General features: G+C 42.5%; 1 protein-coding gene across 1 annotated transcript in view; it reads right to left on the bottom strand.

Annotated features, from left to right (window-relative positions):
• MYO1H (myosin IH) overlaps positions 1-26,057 on the bottom strand; it is a 43,123-nt gene extending 17,066 nt beyond the window's left edge. Inside the window, exons 1-16 of the mRNA XM_065889516.1 lie at positions 25,902-26,057; positions 23,274-23,389; positions 21,866-22,064; positions 20,852-20,932; positions 18,335-18,514; positions 15,380-15,478; positions 14,148-14,261; positions 13,754-13,825; positions 12,976-13,095; positions 11,843-11,910; positions 11,402-11,507; positions 11,028-11,108; positions 8,972-9,063; positions 7,148-7,242; positions 4,282-4,328; positions 810-890 (exon numbers count right to left, since the gene is read on the bottom strand). Of these exons, the coding sequence (XP_065745588.1) occupies positions 810-890; positions 4,282-4,328; positions 7,148-7,242; positions 8,972-9,063; positions 11,028-11,108; positions 11,402-11,507; positions 11,843-11,910; positions 12,976-13,095; positions 13,754-13,825; positions 14,148-14,261; positions 15,380-15,478; positions 18,335-18,514; positions 20,852-20,932; positions 21,866-22,064; positions 23,274-23,389; positions 25,902-26,027 (1,677 nt within the window). The 5' untranslated portion in view covers positions 26,028-26,057. The remainder of the gene's footprint in view (positions 1-809; positions 891-4,281; positions 4,329-7,147; positions 7,243-8,971; positions 9,064-11,027; positions 11,109-11,401; positions 11,508-11,842; positions 11,911-12,975; positions 13,096-13,753; positions 13,826-14,147; positions 14,262-15,379; positions 15,479-18,334; positions 18,515-20,851; positions 20,933-21,865; positions 22,065-23,273; positions 23,390-25,901) is intronic.
• Between the last annotated feature and the right edge of the window lie 349 nt (positions 26,058-26,406).

Below are 26,406 nucleotides of genomic sequence, written 5' to 3'. Positions count from 1 at the left end.
CTATGACACTCGCACTACTGGAATTTCTTTCTTTATTTGATGATACAGTAAGTCCCCTACATATGAACAAATTCCGTTCTGAGAGCACATTAAGTCCAATTTGTTCATAAGTCCAACAAAGTTAGCCTAAGTACCGAACTAACACAATCGGCTATGTAGTACCGTACTGTAACAGGTTTATAATACTTTTCACACAATAGTGAATTAAAAACAAACACAAAAAATAAGAAAACGTTTTTAATCTCACAGGACAGCACCTTGAAAAGTACGGCAGGACAGCACAACAGCTGGCATCCAGGGGCTGGCATGGAGGGAACAGGCAAGAAGAGTTCCTGACTGGAGGAGGGAGAGGAGGTGGGAGACGGTAGAGCTGAAGGACCGTCAGCAATGGGAGATGGAGGGCAAGCTGCAATTTCACTCATGCCTGACGTTGCTGGCACGCACGTCTGCATCTTTGCAAGTTCGCAACTTGAAGGTTTGTGCGTAGGGGACTTACTGTATCTTCCTATAGCATCTCCCACTAGATTGTAAACCCCACGAGGGCAGGAACACCGTCTGTTCTGTTATTGGTAGATACCCCTGTGCCCAGCACAGTGCCTGACACACAGTAGGTGCTCAATGAATGTCTGCAAATGAACACACGGGTTCTAACCTTGGAAAATATACATTTAGTAGAACATTTAGAGAGTGATACTTCCAAACAAAGGAGAGGACAGCTTAAAAAGCATAGGTAACTGAAGTACTTGCACCCTCTGGGTGATTTTTGCTACCTTTCCAATTTTGCACAGGCATTTCCCCCTGCCACTCACTGTTGGTGGCCTTCTCCGGTTTTCTAACTCGGCCACCCGGAAGCATTCCTTCAGGATTCTGTTTTTGGACCTGCACAGCACCTGTAGGTAAAGAGAAATGAGTACCACATTTGCTGCTTCAGAACTCATGAAGGGGTCTTCAGGAAAGTTCACACAAGTGTGCACAGTGGACCAGAGCCATCTGCCTTGGGAGCACTTGAAGAAGAAGAGGGGAAAAAACACAATCATAGGGGCTTCCCTGGTGGCTCAGTGGTTGAGAGTCCGCCTGCTGACGCAGGGGACACGGGTTCATGCCCCGGTCTGGGAAGATCCCACATGCCGCGGAGTGGCTGGGCCCATGAGCCATGGCCGCTGAGCCCGCGCGTCCGGAGGCTGTGCTCCGCAACGGGAGAGGCCCGCGTACCACACACACACACACACACACAAAACACAATCATAGGGACTTCCCTGGTGGTACAATGATTAAGAATCCACTTGCCAATGCAGGGGACACGGGTTCGAGCCCTGGTCCAGGAAGATCCCACATGCCGCGAAGCAACTAAGCCCGTGCACCACAACTACTGAGCCTGCGCTCTAGAGCCCGTGCGCCACAACTACTGACCCCACGTGCCACAACTACTGAAGCCTGCGCGCTTAGAGCCCGTGCTCTGCAACAAGGGAAGCCACCGTAATGAGAAGCCCGTGCACCACAACGAAGACGCAATGCAGCCCCAAAAAATTAATTAATTAAAAAAAAAAACACAATCGTATGTAGAAGAAAATGTTCAAATACCGACTGTCCCCGACTTACGATGGTTTGACTTTACAGTGGGGTGAAAGTGATGAACATTCAATAGAAACCATACTTTTAATTTTGTTTTTTTAACTTTTCCTGGGCTTACAACACTCTCATGGTGCTGGGCAGCCCAGCAAGCCACGGCTCCCAGTCAGCCACGCGATCACCAATATACTCAAAACCATTCTGTTTTTCACTTTCAGTACAGTATTCAATCAATAACATGAGATATTCAATAATTTATTATAGAATAGGCTTTGTATTAGGTGATGTGGCCCAACTGTAGGCTAACGTAACCATTCTGAGCACCTTTAAGATGGGCTAGGCTAAGCTACGATGTTCAGTAGTTAGGTGTAGTCAATGCATTTTCAACTTACGATATTTTCAATATATGATGGGTTTATCAGGATGTAACCCACGTAAGTTGAGGAAGATCTGTACTATATCCAGTGCTCTGTCTACTTGGTGAGGCCATCTGATTATTTTTCCTTGGACATGATGAAGCAATAATTATTTCCAGTCCAGCTAGGCTGCTACAGAACAAACCAGCTCTTTAAGAATGATCTCCAAGATACGGTGTTAAGTGAAAAAATAGCAAGATGCAGGACCACATGCATAGTGTGTATGAAGAGAAAAGAAAAAGGGACACACACACACACACACACACACACACACACACGTCGTGGTCTGTACCATCCCTGGGAGGATACACAATAAACTGGTTAGAACAGCTGGCTCTCAGGAGACGGACTTGTTGACATGGGTCCAAGGACATCAGCTTTGGTATGTCTGATCTTTCCTTCTGTGCATATCTTTTCAAAAATTTTAATTGGACACACACAAAAAATATTTTTCCTTATAGCCATACGATGGAGGATGATTCAGCCTTAAAAAGGAAGGAAATTCTGACACATGCAACAACATGGATGAAGCTTGACAACGTGATGCTAAGTGAAACAAGCCAGACACAAAAGACAAATACTGTGTAATTTCACTTATATAAGTACCTAGAGTAGCCAAACTCATATACAAGGTAGAAAAGTGGTTGCCAAGGGCTGGAGGGGAGGAGGAATAAGGGAGTTAGTGGTTAATGGGTACAGAGTTCCAGTTTTGCAAGATGAAAAGAGTTCTGGAGGTGGATTGCACAACAATGGGAATGTACTTAACACAACTGAACTGTGCACTTAAAAATGATTGACATAGTAAGTTTCATATTATGCATGTGTATTTTGCCAGAGTTAAAATTTAGAAAAGAATTTTTTTAAACTCACCCCAATTTTAAACTCACAGTGGCATGAGAGAGTAATTTGCAGGTAGGAAATTTTAAAAATTAGAAAGCACCCATCTCAGAAAGTACAAGGAACTTCAGCCCTGGTGGAAAAAGTGGGAGATTTAGAGATTCTTCCTGTGGGAAGCACCCTTCATGGATGGGTTTGTGAAGGGGATGGGCAATGCCCACAGAGGGGAAAGCCACAAGGGGAACACTGTCTCCCATTTGTCCAACAGAACCTTCCACTCCAAGAGGAAGGCATCAACAGACCCACTTCACTGATGGGGAAATCTGCCATGAGACCCCCCCCCCCCCAGCTGGGACAGGGTCAGGCTGAGACTCAGACCCAGAGAGCACCACCTGGAACAGACATCCAAAGTTAGGAATCGCTTATCCATCCTGAATCCCAGAGGTTGGGACAAGTGGTCCTAAAGTGGTAGAGAAAAATAGGGAAGGGCAGAAAACACTCCTGAGATGAACCGTTTGCATGTTCTCTCTGAAAATGTCTCTCTAGGTTTATTTAAGCTTTTTGTAAACCAAGCTCATTAAATACGATCCAATTTTAAAAAAACAGTTAACTATTTTAATACAAAATAAAGGCTTAAAAAAACTCAAGGTTTCTCTGATCAGTGAGGCATATGAAAAGAGATGGAATTTCATTGGTAGCCCCAGGGGCATAACCTGGTTCCTGCCCCACCTTGAGATATGATCTTGAACAAGTCATGATCTCTCTGGGTCTCAGTTTCTTCATCCTCGGATTGTGTCACCCCAGTGTATTCCCACTGCTCCAAGACAAGATCTCTACTCCTCCCTGGGGACCTCATCCTGCTGAGCTCTCAATGCCCCCCTCACTGAACACATGCTGAGCTCACCTGGGCCTCAGGGCCTTTGCACATGCTGTTCCCTCTACCTGGAGTAGCCCCTGATCTTTCCAAGGCCAAGATCCTTCTCATTCAGGTTTCAGTTCAAAGTCATCTCAACGAGGGTGTTTTCTCAGACCACTTAAACTGAATTTAAAATGTCCCTCTCAATCATAGTTCCGTATTTTCTTCATAGCACTTCTCACAGATGGATAACTTAATTGTGTATGTATTTATTCTCAGCCACTCCTCCCTCCCTCCCCACCCTGCCCCCACCCCACGATGATAAGCCTCCTTGAGAACGAGGACTGCCTTGTTCACCACTGAGACCCCAGAGCTAGCACCATGCCTGGCACACAGGAGGGACACCACACACATATGAATGGGTTTGCTGAGTCAAGTGTTCATACAGATGATCTTAAATGTCTGTTCCGGCCATGACATGCTGGAGTTCTAATTTAATGCATGGAAGAGAAAAATCCAGAAAGCCAAATCTATCCCAAAGTCAGTATCACAGGTGATATCTCATAACCATCAGAAACACATATACTTAAGTTTCAGACTTACTTCTTTCAGATGTCTGTAGAGGAGATCATTGTTTTTTTCCAAGAATCCTGTAAAACATTGAATAAGAAATCCCTGAATCAATGTTTTTGAGTAAAAATACAATTCCGTCCCAACTGAGTGTAAAGGGAAATTCTAAAAATAATCTTTTAGGATTAGAGTTTCTCAGCCTTGGCAATACTGACATTTGGGGCTGGATCATTCTTTGTTTGGGGGGCTGTCCTGTGTATTGTGGATGTTTAGCAGCAGCCCTGGCCTCTACGCACTAGATGCCAGATCTCTGGACACTGCTAGATGTCCCTGGGGGATAACTCCATCCTTGGTCAAGAACCAAGTCCTCAGAACTGACCTATAGCTCACATGCTACACGCTAAACCCTGATGAGCTATCACATGAACGTGGAGTCTTTACACCGAGTATTGTACACGTGCCCTAGTAAAGAACTACACATACAATGAATGACATTGAAACAATGGAAGGGAGCTGAGTTCCAAGGGCAGCCAGGTGAGACTACGTAGATGAATGAGAAAATCACCCCCACCACTGACAAAAAACAAGCACAAGCACTTGGACCAGTGGTACCCAATGGCATCAAAGGAAGACGCGTTATTTCCAATTTTAAAACTTGGCTTATCAATGCTCACTTAAAACCTAGCCAGTTAGTAATTAAATTAGTAACTAGATGGCATTATAAAGTCAAAACCAGCTAAAGATGACATGCATCAGGAAAAAAAAAAAAAAGCTGCATTGGCAATGTCTACGATACAACCTTTTTAGATGACAATTTGGACTTATCAAAACTAACATTTTTATTGGGGTAAAACATACATAACATAAAATTTACCACTTAAACTATCTTTAGGTGTACAGTTCAGCGGCATTAAGCGAATTCATATCGTTGTGCAACCATCCATCCATCTCCAGAACACTCTTCTTTTTCCCCAACTGAAAATTTGTACTGGTTCAACACTAACTCCCCGTTCCTCCTCCCTGAAGCCCCTGATAACCCCTACTCTACTTTCTGTCTTTATGAATTTGACTACGTACCTCACGTAAGAGGAATGGATTTGTCCTTTCGTGTTTGGCTTCTTTCACTTAGCATAATGTTTTCAAGGTGCATCCATGTTGTAGCAGGTGTCAGAATGTCTTACCTTTTTAAGCCTGAATAATGTTCCATTGAAAGGATAGAACACATTTTGTTTATCCGTTCATCCATCGATGGACACTTGAGTTGCTTCCACCTTTAGGCTATTGTGAATAATGCCCCTATGTACGTGGGTGTACAAATATCTGTTCGTGTTCCTGCTTTCAGTTCTTTTGATAGAATCTTTAACTTAGCAATGCCACTCCTGGGAATTTATCCTAGGTATATAATGTGCACAAATTGGCTAAGTGGAATAGACAAAAGTGTCAAACACACCAGCGTTTATAAGAGACAAAGCTGGAAACAACCAGACGCCATCAAACAGATGACAGGACACAGCCCCACAGAGAGTACCTGTAGCTTTTCAGAAGAAATGCAGAGGAGTCTGTTTGTTGCTATGGAGAGCAAATGCAGGTCTGGAGGCAAGAGGCCTGGGTGTGTGACCTTGGTCAAGTTATTTAACTTCTCTGAGTACAGTGCCTCATAGATTAAAAGGGGGCTAATAAGGCTGCCCACCTCACAGGGTGGTTCTGTAAGGTCTAAACAAGCAACAGAGGTAAAGCATTAGGGACAGTGCCCGGCCCATAGTGAGAGCTCAATGAATATTAGTTGGAGCCCAAATGATTGCCAATATCCATTAAATGAAAAATGCAAAAGAGATGACACAAAATAACAATCTGTGCTATTTAGATGTGTGTGTGTGTACACACGTGCACGTCCCCACGTGTGTAAGTATATGCATAAGACATTTGTATTTTCCAGTTGGTTCTTGTATTTACCTCAGGGAGAGACTAAGAATAAAAGGGGTTTTTAGTTTTCCTTTTGTACTTTTCTGTACTGTCAGAAATTTCTAGCCTTGCATGTGTATTACTTTATTCTTTACACAAAAATCAATAAGTTATATACATAGAGAGATTTGTCCTATTTAAAAAGTTTTTTATACCACTCTGTACTTAAGGGAAAAAACCCAATACACAGTATTTTACTTTTTAAAGATTTTTTAGCAAAATAAACTTATTTAGAAGTAAAAATTATCTAGAACCTAAAGCAGAAGTGACAAAAGAAAGTGTTTGAAAAATTCTTTGAAAAAAATGTTCACAGCAGCATTATTTATAATAGCGCAAAAGAGGAAACCACCCAAATGCCCATCAACTGATGAAGGGATAAACAAAATGTGGTGTAACCATGCAATGGAATATTATTTGGCAATTAAACAGGAATGACAACGTGGATGAACCCTGAAAACATTATACATTATATAAGTGAAAGAAGCCAGACACAGAAGTCCACATGTTGTGTGATTCCATTTCTATGAAATGTCCAGAATAGGCAAATCTACAGAGACAGAAAGTAGACTGGTTTGTTGCCTAGGGCTGGGGGAGAGGGGCTGGGGGAAAATGGGGAGGGACGGCTAATGAGTAAAGGGCTCTTCTTGGGGTGATGGGGAAATGTTCTAAAACAGAATGTGGCGATAACTGCACAATTGCAGAGTGAATATACTAAAAACTGTTGAACTGTACACTTTAAACGGGTGAAATAGATGCTATGTGAATTGTCACAATAAAGTGGTCATATATAAAAGTAAAAACTTTAAAAATACTTTTAAGATGGCGTGTTTGCACGCGGGGCTAGGGAACATTTGAGACAGATGTGCGGCATTTTTTCAGTGGACTCGGGGGCACCTGCATGGCTGTGACCTGTAACCTGTGCCCCACAGACACTCACCCTTGGTGCAGTATGTGACCTCTCCCGCATAGTGGAAGAGCCGGAACTCCATCCAGCCAATCCTCTTTCTGCCCTTTGGACCTGCCAGCTTCCGGCTGCAGCAAGACAGAAATAGACACGAACTGAAACTTTCTACATCACTGCCACAAAATGCACCAACATATAAAGCAAAAGAGTTGTTTAGGATTGTGACAATCAGCTGGAGGCCGGCACTGAAAGCTAACCGCAAAGGGCAGCTCCCAGGAAACCTCGCCTCCGATTTCTTCTGGCTACAGACCAAGGTCTCTCTAAAATTAGATCCTTCCTTCTCATAAGCACCGAGGAATGGAAAAAAAAATACATGAGTCACAGAAACACATTTATTTGTACAATGAAATAACTTCCATTTTTCTAGGTGATGCCTAAAAGTCAGTTTTACTACTTTACATTTTTACGATGCTGAGAGACTAAGATACTGATGAAACATTGTTTTTCAGATCCTGGTGATTCATAATCTTTTATAAATTTTTTGAAATGTATATACATATATATTATGTACCCACGTATCCCAAGTGCACAGCTCAATGAGTTTTTGCAAACTGAATTCTTCTGTGTGACTCGCATCAGATCAAGAGACAGAACATTACTAGTCACTGAGAACCCCCAACCTTGAGCCCTCTCCAGGTACAGCCTGACAGCTAACAGAAGACGTTGTTTTTACCTGGTTTGATATTTCATAGGAATGGAACCATATAGTATGTACTCTTTTGTGTCTGATTTCTCTTGATTACATGCTTTTGTGATTTACCTACATCATTACATGTATTACAGATTGTTCATTCTCATGGCCACATATTATCCCATTTGTGAAGATCTTACAACTTATTTTCCCATTCTTGATTCATATACTTATCCAGTTCCACTTATTTATTATCCTTTCAATAGTCTATAAGTCACTGCAATAGTCTAATAGTCACTACAATTTACTGAATCTTTGCTATGGCCAGAAATTACACTAGGTGATTTATGTAGTCATTTACAATGCTATATGGTAGGTACATTAATTATCCCATCTTGTAGAAGGGGAAACTCAAACTCAGGAGTATTGCTTGCCCGAAGTCACGTGTCTAATAAGTGGCTGAACTGGGATTCATAACCAGCTCCCTACGACTCCAGAGCACATGCCCTCAAATTCTCTCCTCCTTGTCTCAAAGACTATGTTAAATTTCTAGTTGATTTTCTGGGGTGCTGTAAATGCTCTATGTCTTCATCTGTGGGATGGTGATGTGGGTACACACAAATACCATAATTCATCTGGTTGTACAATTCAGATCTACATACACCACCGCATGAATTTTATACCTGAATTAAGAAGAGACATTTCATGCATGTGGACATGTCCAAAATGAAATGATGATGAATAAAGACACAAAATCTTAAAAAAAAAAAATTCTACTTGGAATTCACATGAGCTTGACCCCTACCAACAAAAGTTGTGCAGTTGGCGTACCATCATATTTCTAGGAATGAAGAAGTATCTGTACTCTTGGAGAGCACTGTCCATATATCCAAGATAACGGAGATACAGTTGACCCTTGAACAACATGGGGTTTAGGGGCACCGACTTCCACGCAGTCAAAAATTTGTGTATAACTCATAGCTGGCCTTCCATATCCATGGATTCAACCAACAGGGGATGGGATCACATAATACTGTAAGTATTTACTATTGAGGAAAAAAAAAACCCCATGTATAAGTGGCCCCACGCCGCTAAAACTCGTGTTGTTCGAAGGTCAACTCTACATGACCTTCCCCCATGCAGCAGCCTCGCAAGGAGACACCTACGTTTGGAAGTGTGCGTGCTTGCCCACTTTCTCTTCCAATCTCTCCAGGAAACTCAAGTCTGTAGCAGGACCAGGACGAATACATTCTTCATCCTACAAAACAGAAACAGAAGTCTCTGTTCATGGCACCACCCTCCATCAATTCCAAGTTTAAATGCTTCCAGCAGCTGGGGCAAAATGTAGTGGATTGAAATATATCATCTCACACAAGTTTGGGTGAACATTTCTCGGGGAGGAAGGGTAATCCATCACGCGTGCTCAGCTTCTCAAATCTGATCAGGGAAGCTTGGAACCAGAGAGACTGGAAATTTCCATGAGAAGTCAACTCTCCCACCTGTCTGACGCCTGTGTCCAAAGTCTTCCCAGAGACACTTCGCAGCTTTCATAACCAGCTGAAACACTCAACTTCATTGTCTCTTTACCACTCGTAACCAGCTGGCCAAGAACATACCCTCTTTGACTAGGAGCAAAGCCCTCAGGGAAAGCGAGCTGTAAAACTAGTTGAGTCTAGCCTTTCCTATTTCACAAGCTATGTCTATTTCCTGTTTTGGGTCCTCAACAGTGATAACATTTAACTGACCATCTTAAAAAAAATGAATCAACCCTGTAGCTTTTATTAAAACAACAAAAAAGCTGGGTTCATGTTGGAGAAACAATCCTTACAAAGCAACATTTCTATGCTTTCTGATTCCATCTATGGCAAACCAAATAGAAACAAGTACTTATTACTAAGGTATTTTAAAATACTAGTCTAGCAATCTGTAGGCACGTTGAACGTACATGTACTAGCTTACGTCAGTCTGTGCTTCCTGGACGTCCACGCAGCTTGTCCCCACCTTCAGGTCTTTGCTCAAATGTCACCTTCTCAGAGAATCCTTCCTAGACCATCTTACCTAAAATTGAACCTCCCTCCCCAGCACATCTAATCTTTCCTGCTCTTCTCTCCACTGCACAATCTGTGCATTTTGCCCATTCACCTGTTTGTTGTTAGTCTCTCCATGTGAGAATTTAAAGCCTCTGAGTGCAGCTGTTTTGACCTGTTTTGTCCACTGCCATGTCTCAAAGCACAAGGCAGAATCCTGGCACAAAGTAAGCATTCAATAGGTATTTGTTGAACGGATAGATTCTGAATGCTTGCCACGCACCAGGTATAGTTCTAAGCCCTCTGCATGTATTATTTCACTTAATTTGTCCTTACAGCTCCTCTCTGAGGTAAGTGCTGTTATCACTGGACCCAATGAAAGATGATGAAATTGGAGCTCAGAGAGGTTAAGACACCTACCTAAGCTTACACAGCTAATACGCAGTAGGGCTGGGATTTGAGTCGAGATGGTGCCCATGTTCCTGGCGACTACAGTCACCACCCATCAATGTCCCTGCTGTGCTTCAGAATCGTGGGTTCACACAGCAGTTAGCTGTCGGGGAGGCAGGAGGAGGAAGGGGACCAGTAATTCTCATTAACAGGGAGGCAAACCGTACTACAGATGATCCTGAATGGAAGGCAAGGAAGGCAGGGAAGTCATTTCTCACTGGCCTTCAGAATTTGTTAGAGACGTTGATGTTTGAAGTGGAACCATCGTGGATTCGAGGACCCTGATGTTCTCAGAAGTCACAATAGTTCAAAACAAGGTCACAGGCCCACCTCACAGAGCCTCAACTCAGGATCCACGGATATTCTCTATAAAGCCTTCCTTTAAGTCTTCTGGCTCCCTGCTCAGCACTAAGCATGAAAGCAGCCCCTCCCCCAAGTGCCTAAACCAGGTCCCCAGTTCCCTGGCTCATCCTGCCATGTCTATCGAAGAGAGACACGCATGCTTTCATGAGAAAAGGTCTTTCCTTGTGATCTCCTGATGGGCTATAATTTAGGTCTGTGAATCTGAACAAGAGGGGGACGCTCGGCCTAAAGCCTGCAGCAAACATTCAGCAAAAAAGTTCAACTTGCATCCTTCAATAATCCAGTGGATTTCACTCTTAACCCTTTGTAAGCCCGGGGAAAAGATCTTCCGGGTATTGTAAATACCATTGAATGGGCCCCAAGTCAATGTTAATTTTCTCACCAGAATGGAAATGATTCCCTTGTGCCTCTCTTCTACCAAGTCACAGATGATCTTGTTGTTGAAATACTGAATTGGCTCCCACTAAAATGACAAAGAGGAAAAAAATTCTCCAAGAAGGATTAAGATAAACATCAAATATAATTCTTTTAAAGTGATTTTCCAACTGTTTTTCCCAAATCTGATTTTTATCTCTAACATTTCAAAAAGAATACTTGCTGAATATCAAAATAACTTCCCACGAAATAAGCAGAGAAGGAGTGAAAAATAATCCTTAGTACTAATCCGGAAAAATCTCCAATGAAATAATATTTCTCAAGTAAATGTCTTTTGCTAGGTTAAGAAATCAAATGAGGAGAAAACATCGAAACATTTACCTCTATACCTTCCATTTCATATTCTGCCTGTTCCGCTTTTAGGGTTCTCTCAATTAATAGTTGCTGGAGTTTCTCATTGCAGTAATTTATACAGAACTGTTCAAAACTAGAGGTGCAAAAGATTTAAGTAACTAAAGCTACGTGAGTAGACCAAGTTTTAAAAAATTGCTTTTACTTATTTTTAAGGATGCTTTTCCATACAGAAAAACCAAAGCCCTTATTAAACAAATAATTTACTAAATAGATCAGAAGAGTCAAGCTAAAAGACATTTGCATTTTTTATAGTTATTCCGGTTCTAGAAAAGTCTATTAGGTAGGGGCTATGCAAATCTGGAGAATTTCTAGAAATAGGAAAATGAATTCCAATAACATCAGAGATGCCATAAACCAGACTCAGACCTTAAAGAAACACAAAGAACCAGTGGGTAACAATGAACTCACCCATTCTTGTCAAAGACTTCAAACCCATAGATATCCAGCAATCCAATCACAGTTTTCCCAGTGAAATCCTAGTCAATGTAACACACACCATTAATCGTTAAGGTTGTTTACTCTGTGACCCTCAAAACCTGGTAGCTGTCCCCGAATCTGGGACTTGGCTATAAATCTCATGCCTTCTCTCTCCAGCAATGGCTCACAGAAGAACCTTAGGGTAGAAATAATTTTCCCAGCCTGCCTCTTCCTGCCTGCGGCCTCCCCAGATCCCATCCCAGCTTCCTTATCCATCACCGGAGCAGTGAAACCTTCTGATTCACTTCCTCGCTTCAGCCCTCTTCAGCCTCCCAATCCCACATTCAATCCAAAAACAAAGAAGAAGAAGAAAGAGACAGAGAAAGAGGGAGAGAAAAGAAGAGGAAGAGAAAAAAAAAAAAAAAGAAAACAAGGAAGGAAGGGAGAGAGGGAGGGAAGGAAAGAAGGAAGCTATAAACAGCAGGAAGGAGATGTTTATCCAGGAGAGAGGGCAGATACTTTGGATATCATTTTCAACAGAGGACCCGCAAGGGTTGTCCCGCAAGGATGGCTATTTGAAGAGAGCATGCCTTTTTTTTGGTTTTTATTAAGGGACACAATTTAACATTGTATATGATGTACTGAGTCACTGTATCCAAATCTGTCCTTTGCATGCTTCCTCCGTGAGTCTCACCACATCTATGTACCCCGTTGCCCTCCTATCGTCATTTCCTTAATTTCCAGCTTTGAGTAAACTCCCTTTTTAATTTAAATAACTCCACTTAAAAAGGAAACATGCCCATGGGGTAAATTCGAAGGAGTCAGCCTGTTTTTTCTTATACACATTAAAATACACTGTTAAAAGGAAAAGCTTCTGTGTATACTTAAAGCCACCTGGCATACTTGAAATGCTGTGTGTCCCACACTTGGGGACACCCAGCCAAGATCATTCAGCATGCATTTTTGTGAGCCTACTGTGTGCTAGACACTGGAAATGTAGACGTGAAAAGACACCATCCCTGCCCACCAGGAGCGTACAGTCAATTCTCACAAATTCTTTAAAGAGGTTGGTTATAAAACATTACCATGTTAGTGAGCACATTACCCAATGTGTGTGGACCAACCTTGTTCACTAAGGAGGAATTGATTTTGTTGACCAGCCAAGTAAATGTTCGTCCGTAAACGGCCTTTGCCATTGCATCTCTAGCGTAGGCAGAGAGTTCTAGCGTCAGTGGGCATACCACCTGAGAAGAACGACAGGTACATCTTTACAGAGGTTAAAATAATTAAAAGGCCTCCTGAGTGTTCAACCTAGGCTTTAAAGATGACTAGGGAAGGATACTTGCTGGGGAAAGATGCGCCTCCCGCCTGTGCTGTTTATGCTATTTCTTGAGCGCCAGGCCCTGTGCTGATACATAGCCATGACTGAGACAAACGGTTCCAGCCTTTGTGGGCTCACATTTGGCAGGGGGACATTCAACAAGTCACACAAAGAAGCGTCATGCTGCTCTCAAGCTGAGAGTGACAAGTGCTATAAGGAGATACATATGGTGCTTCAGGGTAGGGGTGGGATGAGCAGGGAAAGGACTCTGAAGAAATGATCCCTGGGAACTGAAGGATAAGGCTGGGTTAACTACAAGAAGCATAGGGAAAAGTGTTCCAGCAGAGGGAACAGCATATGCAAAGACTGTGGAGGGAAGGCAGGGCGAGTGTGAGGCACAGAGAGCTTGTGATGGTGGGATGTTGGGGGATGGGGAAGTTAAAGCAGGAGATGCTGCCAGAAGCTGGACCACACAGGACCTGGTGGGGAGGATTCAGGAGTCTGGCCTCCCCTAGGGCCACCATCCTGCTGGCAGCAGTGGTGGGAAGGGCAGGTACATTTCCACCTAGAGCCATTTTTACCTCCTCCGTTTTGGCTTCAATCTTTCTATGGGTGAGAGCTTCCAGAAGGACCCATGGGTTGACCCCTAGGAGCTGAATAAATGGAAATCAAAATGCCATTCAGTAACCCAACTTTACTCACTAATAAAGAGTTTCCGGGTCCAGGTGTACCTGCCCAACTAATTGTCCTTTAATGCAAAACAGATCATATTTGGTCTTTCAACCAACTGGCTTTTACCCACTCCCTCATCTACCCCCATGCTCTTTAAACCTCCTAACCAGTGTCAGCTGGAAGAACACAATGTGAGCCATTTGGGACGTGGGCATCCGGCTGCCTCACTCCCCTTCCCCGCCTCTCCATCTCTGAGAGTGTCTGCTCCCCCCACACCGGGGCTCTCCCAAATTGGACCATCACCTTGGCAATCCATTTGATCTCGTGGGTGTCTGGTATGGAGGCACAGCCTTGCTGGTTCGCTTCAAAACAGATGTTCCCCAGGTGTAGGACACTGGCAATAATTCCATAGAGATTCTAGGAATGTGGGAAGTGGTGAGGAGGACAGGGAGAGAAGACGGTGGCTGCCTAATTGATAAATGTCATCAGGGGAGATACCCAAGGGAGAACGCCCCGCCCCTGAATTCCAGCCTGGAGCTCACAGAACAAATGGAGTCTCCCCCTTCCCCAGATATTAAGGGAAGCCGGGAAAGAGCCTCTGCGGAGGGCAGGGTGATACCTCACTCATCTCCAGCACAAGACACTGCTATTTTGATATCACCCTGTGCCTCCCCACCAATCTAATGTTCAAATGTCATGATCCCAGATATATGTGTGTGTATATATATATATACACACACACACATGTGTAAATATACATACATATATTTTTAAATTATATCCTGGTCCTTGAAAGATCAATAGTTTAACAACCCACCCACCCCCACCCAGAAAACAAGGACAAAAAGATGTAAAAAACAAACTGTTTATAAATCCTACAATTTGGTCCAGTTTGTTCCAATATAGAAGCATAAATAAATGATATTCCTAGAACTCTAGGGGATTAAATATTTGAGACTGGGTTTAAGGGGAAGAGGAAACATGACCACCTGCCGGCACCCAGCACTGGGAAAATTCAGGGCTGCTGGATAAAATGCAGAATGCCCAGTTAACATTTGAATTTCAAGTAAGCAATGACTAATTTTTTTCTTTTTTTTTATTGGAGTAAAATTGCTTTACGATGTTGTGTTAGTTTCTGCTGTACAATGAAATGAATCAGCTATATGTATACATATATCCCCTCCCTCTTGAACCTCCCTCCCCCCACCATCCCCCACCCATCTAGGTCGTTACAGAGCACTGAGTTGAGCTCCCTGTGCTATACAGCAGGTTCCCACGAGCTATCTAGTTTACACATGGTAGTGTATTTATGAGCAATGACTAATTTTTAATATGAAGTTTGTCCCATGCAATGTTGGGACATACTTCTACTAAAAACTTAGTCAGTGTTTATCTGAAATGCAAATGTACCTAAGTGTCCTATGTTTTTATCTGCTGAATCTGGCAACCCTACTATGTAATCACCAAGAAACCAGGATGGTTTCCTCAATCCCAGACCTGACTACTGGCATCTCTGCCCTCGGGGGGGCTCATACCTCAAGATCATCTTCAGTAAAATCGATGACAGAAAAGGCATTGGAAACAGTTTTCCAGTCGTTCTTGTCATTAATAGACGACTCTTTGGCACAGTGGCCCTGTTGACACAGAATTGGGTCGCTTAACAGCATTTTTATAAAGACAGTTAGGTTTATAAACTCCTAATCAAAATGATTTTCTCTACAAGCACGAGAAAGCTAGTTCTATAATGTTCTGAGCTGTGAAAAAAATGGATTTTATTCTAACTGTTTAGCACCTGACGATTTGCCAACTGCTGCTTTTTTCAAATTTATTTGCAATTTTGTTTAAAAATCTGTCTGGGAAAACTTTCAAAGTTACATATTAGTGGCATATCTTTAGTATGTTTTTAAAAATAGGTTTTCTTGCCATTTTTGCTGAATACATTGGAAACACTTGTCTCAATAGATATCTGCTGAAACATACAGGAAAATGACAGAGTTTAAATTCAGAAAATAATCTTGACTCACTTAGCAACCGACATCAGAAACTTCACTGCAGGATTTCCTTCACTCAAGGAAATAAAAGTTCGGCATCTAGAGAAACACGGATTCTACAGGAAGTGTAATAAGACTTTGCCCATTAACTCTAGAGGCTGTCTTTTAAACCAGTAACAGACTACCAGTATCACAATTTAAAGAGAAAACCTTCTAGATGAGGGTTTGTTGTTGTTGTTGTTTTTTGCTTTTGTAGTGCAGAGTATTCCTAGTTTCCTGATTATCTGAAGATTGGTTACCTTAAAAGAGTTCCTTGTTGCGTGGGGAAAACAAAGGTGTCATACCATGAAAACATTCACCAGTGAACTGGCCAGTGTTAAATCTGCAACCTCCCAAATATCCCTGCCCACACAACTAGCAACATCTGCTCTTGCCTCTCCAAGGGCAGGGCTAGTCTAAGTCAGTCCTCAGAGGACACCTAGGGGTTTGGAAGCAGTGCAAATATACTACAAACAGTCACAAAGTTTGCCAAAGTTACAGGAGAACATGAAATCGATCAAAATAATACTGGTGAATTGCTTGAGCCATTTCCAAAGCCACTGTGGCATGAGGATCTTGCCAAATTAATCGGGCCAGAAAAAACCTGCAAGGATAGAGGCATGATACATTCCCAAAGAGAGTGATTTGATAAGCGAATGGTTAGGAGAAGCCCTACATAAATGAAGTCCTCTTAAATGGATGAAATCCATCCTTAATGGATGAAGTCCTCAAAGAGTGTAACAAATTGATCCTCTGATCATGCTACGAAAAGCCAAAGGTGATGCTCCCACACAGCTCTGTCGGAAAAACGAGGTCCTCAAAAAGAAAAAAAATCAAATTTGATTTATTCTTTGCTCTAAGAATTAGTACAAAGTTTGTTAAGTATAAAATGAGATTATGAGATTCTTTTATCTTCCTGATTTAGCTGCATTTTTCAAAATAAATTTCCATCAAGTTGTCTTTTCCTCCATGATTTACTATGATACGCTGGTCTTCGTTTTACAGTATTCACTTTACAAGACATGGTTCTCTTTCTTAAATGATGTCCCTGCTTTGTACTCTGCCAAGTGACCTCCGTTCAAGCCAGTCCCAGAGAGAAGAGAAAAATCCAAAAACCTTGGGGCAAAAAGGTGCTAGTGACATCAAACCCTGAGAGGCGCTATACATCCGGAGCATCCCACACTCTAGTGCTGGTTGCAAAAAAACTCGTGCTGGGAAGTTAAATTCTGGAAGCCACTTTGTACAACACTACATCCTAGGACTGCTCATAGAAATGGTCTGAACTATTTCTGTAAGGGAGGATGTTCATTCATTTCGCAGAAAACAGTTCTCGGGATGGAAGGCAGGAAGGTGCAAAAAAAGTCTTTTCCAAGCTAGTTCTGAAAGCAGAATGAAGTACCATAGGTTGTGGACTCAGATAGACAGTGTGTTTCTATCACACTAGACCAGAAGTTCTCACCGCAGCTGTGCATTAGAATATCCAGGGGATTCACTGAATGACATTTAATCACCAAGGAATGTTTAAAACAACCCTGATGGAAAATATTTCTACAGTGGAAAGATCTGTCTCCACCTTAACCTAGTGATCAAATTCACATCACTAACAGTGAAGCAATGGACAACACGTGTCTGCTGAGATGATGCAGGATGCCTACGCAGAGCATCTATGCAGTGTCCTTACCAAAAATATTTAATCTCAATCTACTGCTCTAGCATCTTCACAGTTAATTTTATGAAAAGAAGTAAGAGTCTAGACTGAAAGAAACATAATAACCAATGCATGAGTTTATCTTAGTTGGAAGAAACTGCTATAGATAGTATTATGAGGACAATGGAAAATTTGACTGCGGACTAGTTAGATGATATAAGGAAATTATTGTTAATTTTTAAGGTTCAATATGGTAGCACGGTATAAGAAAATACTCTTATTTTTAGAAGCTACATGCTGAATTATTTGCGATGGAAGTGCCATAAAATCGCAAATTGCTTTAAAACGGTTCAGCAGCAGTTAGATGATAGAACAGATATAGCAAAGTGGTAATAATTTTTTAATGTGAGTGAGGCATGTAATGATATTGATCCAACTTTTCTGAAAACTGAAAATGTTTATAATTGAAAAAATTATAAGAAAAAAAATAACACCACCCTGATGTCCAGGTCTTGCTCTAGACCAATTAAATATGAATCTCTGGAAAGTAGAGCCCAGGCATTTGTGTGTTTCAAAAGCTCCTTGGGTGATTCTAACTTCAGCCAGGGCTGAGAACCACTCACGGAGATATTGGTTACTTTACCAAGATGATATACCTGCCAGGTGTAAAAGGAGGGGTCAAGAAACCAATCAGTAGAATACCTCCACAATGGTAATGAGAAAGTTATTGAACACCCCATAGAAGTCCCCCAAACACCCCTGATCCCCCCCCCTCCAAAGGGCCACCAGAACCAGGTGCTGGTCTTTCCAACCTGTGAGAGGTATTTATACAGCTGCGGATCTCGCTCAAGTCCCAGGTAAGCAAGGAGCTCCTCTTCTCCACCCTCTAGCAGCTGGTAGAAGATGTGGAAATTCCGCTCACCCTGGTTTTGATAGACGACTCGAGACTTTTCTATCAAGTAACTGATGATATGCCCGCCTACAGGAATGCCCTTCAAAAGAGAACAAAAAATTCGGGGAAAAAAAAACCCCAATAATCAAACCACTCTCTTACTGGTGTCTTCTGATGAACTGAAATTCTGAATTTGAATCAAGTCTGATCTAACGATCTTCCAGGATTAGCGTTTTCTGGGTTCCGTTTCAAAAAGAGTTTTGCCTGCGCCCACGGTCATGAAGATATTTTCTGTGTTTTCGTCTAGAAGCAACTGTTTTACCATTCACGGTTAGGACTATGATCTAACATTATTCAATTTTTGTATATGGGGTGAAGTTGAGGCCAAAGATCTCCTTATCCTCCATATGGATTCCCAGTTGACCAGCACCATTTATTGGGAAGACAATTCTATGTATACTGAATCACAGTGGTGCTTTGGTCATAAGTCTGGTGACCATATACGTGAGCGGGGCGGGGGGAGGGGTCTTTCTCAACTCTCTTCTGGTCCATCAGCCTCTTTACATATTCTTTTGCCAACATCACACTGTCTTGATTATTGCTTTAAATAAGCTATCCAATAAAGGGTTTGTGTTCCAGGACATATATAGAACACTTGCAAATCAATAAGGAAAAAAAAACCAGCCCAATTAAAAATGAGCAAAAGACTTTAATATACAAGAGAGTTTTTAAATGACCAACGGGCAAAACTTCATTAAAAATCAGGGAGATACAAATTTAAACTACAGTGAGAAATCACTATACCCCACCAGAATGCCTAAAACTAAAAGGACTGACAATACCAAATGTTGACAAGAGTGTGGAAAAACCGAAACTCTCAATTATAACATTGCTGGTAAGAACCCAGCAATGCCACCTCTGGATATATACCCAACATAAAGGAGTGTGCTTATATCTACTAAAAGAGGTACAAGACTGTTCACAGCACTATTTGCAATAGCCCCAAATTGGATACAACCCAAATGTCCAACACAGGAGAACAGATAAATGGTGATAAAAGTCGAGCAATCAAAAAATGAGCAATTCCATGCAGCAACATGGTTGAATCTCACAGACGTGTTGATTGAAAGAGGCCAAACACAAAAGAGAACAATTGTATAATTCCATTTTTCTGAAGTTCAAGAAGCAGCAAAATTAATCTGTGATTATAGAGGTCAGAACAGCGATCACCTTTGGGAAGGGGGGTTATTGTCAGAGACAGGTAGGAGAACCTTCTAGGTGCTAGAAATTTTTATATCTTGACCTGAGTGGTGGTTACACAGGTAGATTCATATGTAAAAATTTATCAAGCCGTATACATGATTTGTGTCCTTTTTACTATGTGTTGAATTTCAATAAAAAGTGAAAAAATATATACTGTTATTAAATTTTTTTCAAAGTCTATATGCACACACCACCAGAAACCCATGTTCCAGCCTCTGGGAAACCCTGAGTCAGTCTGTCCTCATCACTACACCGAACGCTCAGCCAGTTACTGTTCTCTAGCCTAAGTGTCATTCTGTCACTTGGAATTATGTGTCCTTGAGAACTTTGTCTACCCCTCCTACTTGCATTAGCCTCATTTAAACTCTGTGTACAACACAACCACACTCATTCATTATGTGTCATCTCTGGCTACTTTCACGCTACAAGAGCAGAGTTGAGTAGTTGAGACAGAGGCTGTATGGTCCATAAAGCCTAAAATATTTACTATCTGGCCCTCTCCAAATAAGTTTGCCAACCCATGTCATATAATTATGTACACATAAGCAATATATTGTTTACTTTGGAATGTTTTCAAGTTTTATAAGAAATGGCATCACACTGACACCCAGTACGTTCTCACGACCCGTCTACATTGTGCGTAGCTGGCGTTCACATGCTCTCACTGCCATAAAACATCTCAATTGTGTGAGCATCCCGCAAGTTGGCCGTTCTCCTGGTGATGGGCATTCAGCTCTCTCGAGATGTGTTGGTTCTTTTCCAGTCCCTTTACCATCGTGAGCAGTGCTGTTGCGGGCAGGTTTGCACATCTGTAGGAATATCTCCAGGCGGGGAACGGCTCCACCTTAGATTATGTGATTTCAACATCACGAGATGATACACTGTTTTCCAAATGGGCTGTACCAATGTACTCCCCGCCAGCAATGTGTGAGGGTTCTTAATGATCCACATCTTTACCAACACCTGGTATTATCAGACTTCTTAATTTTTGCCCACATAGTAAAATATGTCATCATGGTCTTTATTTGCATTTCCTAGAGCTAGCACTAATCCTGGATTTTTCAATTTTTTGAGCCAATAAATGCCCTTCCTCCCTTAAGGTGCCTTGAGATGGGTTTCCACTGCTGGCAAGTCCAGGGGTCCCCATGAAGCAGTAGTAGGAACTTCAGTGTACCTTAAAGTCAAACTGTATGTCCATGTATTTTCCAAATCTGCTGGAGTTGTCATTCCGGAGTGTTTTGGCATTTCCAAAAGCCTTGGAATACAAAGGGAGGGGAAACTGAACCAGATTGTCATTCACTGCCATTTAAGTCATTCAGTGTCATTTAACGTGTCACTCAATGACATTAAGTGTCATTCGCCATGCTCATCGAATCCCTGACCCTAACTGACACGCTCACTGGAGGAGGGGACGGGGAACCAGGAATGAAAGCCATACTTCATCTTCTAAGAAGGAAACACTACTTACAGAGGATTTGATGCCAAATATTGGGGCTGGACCCACAGAAAAGAAGGGAAAAATATCTTCTCCCTAGAATCCAATCTAGGAATAGATTAGAACTGGCCTAAGGAGAAGTAGATAGGACCCTAGGCCCTTGCTGTTCTAGAAGCGCACAGTTATTGGCCCCCATCACCAGACACCTTCCTATATCAAAGATGTAAACTGTTCAGCCCAAAGGTCTACTGGGAAAATCCCTTCAACCATAAACACCTTTTACGCAAAGAGCAACCAAAACACAGGAGAAAATAACGTGTTCAAAATCATCCAGCAAGTCAGTGAATTGCAATAGTAGAAATAATCATCAAAAAGATTTTAATTAAACAATAAAAATATTAATGAATAATAAGAGTATTATTTTAGTGCTTACCAATTCTGCTGTGTGCTTTTTATGCATTCATCTTGTTTAATCCTCAAAACCTCTTAAGAGGTAGGTACTACGAGCAGACCCATTCTCCAGATGCGGAGTGACTGCAGAAGCTTGCTGGTGCATGACCGCCCCAGTGTTAGTCTCCAGGCCTGCTGGACTTCAAGGTCACGCCCTTCAACCACAATACTACCCATGTGATCCACTGCCCTCTTCTTAACTTCCAGACCTGCCCATTTTGACCGACCTACCCGAACAGAAGATTCTTCTTACTTAGTGACCTCCCTGGAACTGCCCTCTCTAGGTCCTCAAAGATCGCTCACCTCCAGCACTGGATTGGAGAGTAGCAGTCTGTCACGGGCTATTTGTAGTGACTCAGTCATTGGGCAGGTCACTGCAAAATACTGGAGAATCTTCTTGGAGGCCTCCGTTTTCCCTGCCCCGCTCTCTCCAGAAATGAGGATGAAGTGGTTATTTAGCTCAGAGCACATCATGCGGTAAGCGTTGTCAGCTATGGCGTAGCTGGGGAAGTAGTGAGACAGAAACGCGAGAAACGGAAGTGACTATAACACTCCTTCCCCCGACTCTGATGCTCACCAGAGCAGAAGGACAAAGTACCCTGCCTCCCAGAAGCCACGTCCAGATTGTGGTACAAGGCACTCAGTTCAGACAGATAGCAAACCTTCACCATGACTCATTGACAGATCACTCACAGAGTGTACTAGATATCAAAACTCTAACAACAGAAGGGTTACAGTGAAGAACTGGGGCAGGAATAAAAAGATTTTTCAAAATTTACCAATTTTTAAAAAATCTATCAACATTTCTTATAAGAATAAACTACCTACTAAGTTACATCCCCAAGAGATGCTCTATTAACTGTAGGTGGAAATAACATTTTGTCTAAAGATTGAGTAACTCAATAGATACAAGATCTCGTGTTTCCTTCCCTTCAAAACCTAAAGTACTAAGAGTATAGAGACAGGAAACCAAAAAGATTTGAAAAGTTCTGTGATAACTTTAGGACAAGAGGTAAAACTAGTATAAGGGCTTTGTCTACAATATCAGAAACCAAAGCAGGAAGGTCTCCCAAGGGTATAACCTTAGTATGTGGCTGAATTTGAAAGCTGGGTATTTCAGAAATCACTGGTGGTGGTGAGGCAGGAAGGTTCATAAATGCCTTGGGAGTGGAATAGGTGAATCACCAAGAAAAGTGAAGGGAGAACCTAGATAATTAGCCCAGAAGTCGACCAAGGAGGAGAACTGGGAAATTCAGCAAAGCCCAAGTCACATAGGGACCAGGCAGGAAATTGCTTTTCTTATGGATCTGCAGCCCTGCTAAGTTCCTACCAATGGGCATTCTTCTCAGCTGCCATGACATTCAGGTACCAGTAGAAGGCACTATAGCAATCCATTTCCAAGAGAAGACACCTCTCTGGCCACATTTAGATTTCTCAGGAGTCATACAAAGATTCTACTTCTCATCATATTTAAGCTTAGATTTGATCTGCTGATGTCTTCCACTCTGTTGAAAGGCAGCAGTTTAAGTGAGAGACACAACCTAATCAGCGTGCATCAAGGATGTACAAAGTTGGGTGGATGGATAACGGATGGGTAGGTGGATGGATGGGTAGATGGATGGGTGGGTAGATGAATGGGAGAGAGGGGGAAAAAAGAGAGGCAGAAAGCGAGAAAAATACTCCTATTGCTGACCTCATGGGTGCTACTTACACATGCGGTGGCAGTTCAAAGAAATTGACCCCTTGATAAAGTTCCATCTGGCTCACAGTGTAGATTCCAAGCTCCTGGTATGGGTTCACAGACACAAGGAGGGTCCCAATATATGTCTAGAGGAATAGACCAAAGCACTAGTGAGGAATTGCGGGGTGCAAATGGCTACAGCAAAAGACCATCACGTGCTATAATCCCCTGTGTTCCTTCAGTGCTGGGACAGGTAGGGAGGGGGGTCTCTGCTGTCATGGAGCCTACATGGCATAGGTGGGCAGACAAACAGCCGAGAGACCACGACTGCTTCAGTGAGTGTGCCAAGAAAGGCATAAACAGAGTAATGAGTGAGTGAATGACTAAGGAATGCCACCTTAGCTAGTGGGCTTTGGGAGGCTTCTCTAAGGAGATGACATCTGAGCTGAGACTTGAAGGATGATGAGCCTGTCATGAAAAATGTAGGCAGGAAGGGCATCTCAGGCTGAGGGGACATGTGTGGCCCTGCATTGGAGGCCAGTGAGGGAGGGGAGACTAGAAAATGGTAGAGAGGATGTTGGGGAGGGTGTGAGTTGAGACCATGCAGGGTGCCAGGAACTGGGGGGTTCATTCCACATGCAATGGATGTCAGAGAGCCCACTCCGCGCTACTGAAATGAAACACTGCCCTGAACTATTATGCAAAAGAGATGACTTTGAAGGTGTGCACCATGATCTGATTGATTCATGTTTCACAAAGGTCTTTCTGGTGACTGAGTGAAAGCGGGGCAAGCATATAGAGCTGCCATCTAAAACTGGGCAAACACTCCCACTACTGGCATTCATTTCTCTAGATCTCACTGTTGGATTCAGCTAATATTCAAGTGTTTGAAGTGCTTATATTTGTAGTATAGCCACTAAAGAAAGCTTCTTGGAATATGATTATGAATAAAAGTTCTAAGCTCTTATATATAAAAATAAATATTTAGGCTCCTTTAAAAATACATCTGGAGGGCTTCCAGATGGTGGCACAGTGGTTGAGCGTCCGCCTGCCGATGCAGGGGACACAGGTTCGTGCCCCGGTCCGGGAAGATCCCACATGCCGCGCAGCGGCTGGGCCCGTGAGCCATGGCCGCTGAGCCTGCGTGTCCGGAGCCTGTGCTCCGCAACGGGAGAGGCCACAACAGTGAGAGGCCCGTGTACCGCAAAAATAAATAAATAAATTAAAATGGTATAAAAAAATATATCTGGTGTTTTCAGATTCTGAGTTTGTTGTTGCTTTTCATTTCAGAGTCTCAAAGACTGGAGGTACTCAAGCCTACATTAAATTATGCTAAAATCATTCCAACTATTGTTTCCAATCTCTAGGACAAAGTCAAACAGAGAGCCGGATCACAGATGAGTATTTTGACTAAAACGCTGCATCGCTTCCATCAGTAGAAATCTTCCAAGATAGAGCACAGTTTCTGAAATTTACCTGTTCAGATTGGAAACATTTCGTTTATCCATGATGATCCTATCATCCCACTTATACTTCCCCAAACCATACTATTTCTCTTCTGCTTATACCTAAACTTATAGATGAAATCTATTTCCACAATTAAAAATGTACACTCTGAGAAACACTTGGCTTGTTTCTTTTGGTAACCTCGGTTTCCACATGTAGACTGTCATGGGCACTATTACAAACAAAATAACTATAAGAAAAAATTTTTTAATATTTTTAAACTGCTTCTGATCATCTCATTTACTCTTAGCAAAAGCTAATAAAATTAAACAATAACACACAGACACACACACACAGACACACAGAAACACTGTTGAGTGCACCCTTAAAGGAATTTACCTGAACAGCAACCAATCAAACCAAGGTGGAGTGATAAATGGAGATCTTAATAAAAATTGACCATTAGAAGCAAGGAGACCAACTTGAACAGAGCTCTGGTAAAATACTGCAGTCCTGACCCTTGAAGATTCCTGGGATATGGCGGACATCTCTTATTTTTGCCTGCCTGCCATCAAGTCCCCCTTCTTCCAACAGATTCCTCTGAGAGAACTTCTCCAGCTCTCAGTCCATATCATGAGGTCAGGGGACCACTGGCCTCATCCCTCACCTCTAGAAGTGGGCCTGGGAATAGCCTGGCCAGTCAGAATATTCCTCTACCTGTGCGGATTGGTTCAGAGACAGACACATGACCCAACATGGGCCAATCAGAGCCGACCATCCTCCGTCTCCCAGAAGACTTGCTCCCTTCTCAATAGCAGCTTTAAGAGGATAACGTATCAGCCTGGTTCCGCGGGCAGTCCCCTCACCACCATGCAGAGAGGCTGCTCCAGAAGGAAACCGACGCAAAAGAAAGCAGAGGGATGGGAAAGAGTCCTCAAGACATCACCCTAGACCCTAGATCTATTTCTGGACCCTGAAGCTACATAGGTTGATAGATTCCCTCTTGCAGCTTAGGCCGACTTAAGTTGGGTCTCTGCCACCAGCAGACATAAAAGTCTTAATTCAAAGAATCAAAGTGTACCTAACAGTGGTCCCTCGACACCCCCCTTTAATGCCTAACCTAATTAGAGTGATACTGTTCACGATCATCGAGACAAGACCAGAAGGGAGCCACCACTCTAGGAAGAACAGCTGAGAAATGGGTTACATTACATAGATGAGGTTCTCGCTGAAACGCTTGCGAAGGTTGTCCAGAAAAGCAGATTCACTGGTGTAGGCATCCAATAGCACAAAATCCTGCACCCCGACCTTGTCCCGGGCAGTCAGCGCGCTTTCCATGTGCAGACGAATGTGCTTCCGCCGTACTTCTTCTTTCTACAGGAAACAGAACATTCCTCAGCAACTCACTTCTTCTGTCATTTTTATTGCGCGTCTAAAACGGAAATAGCAAGATCCCGAACCCTGGGGATAGTTGAGAGCAGAGATTAAATTATGCTCTCTTCATTAAGCATTTCTGATCCAGTTAGGGATACAAGTAATGATAGTAAAAGCAATAACTGTAGTAACAGCGGCTGCTGCCAGGAACTGAGCATTTACTATGTTAGTCACTACACTAAATGCTTGACATGTATTCTCTCTCTTGATCCTCATTCTGACCCTATGCTCTTACCATGCCCATTCTACAGGCCAGAAAACTAAGGACAGAGAGGTTATAAAA

This window comes from Phocoena phocoena, chromosome 13 (genome assembly GCF_963924675.1).
Source record: "Phocoena phocoena chromosome 13, mPhoPho1.1, whole genome shotgun sequence".
Lineage (NCBI taxonomy): Eukaryota > Metazoa > Chordata > Mammalia > Artiodactyla > Phocoenidae > Phocoena > Phocoena phocoena.
The sequence above is the reverse complement of the archived record's forward strand: the minus strand, read 5'-3'. Positions and strand labels throughout refer to the sequence as shown.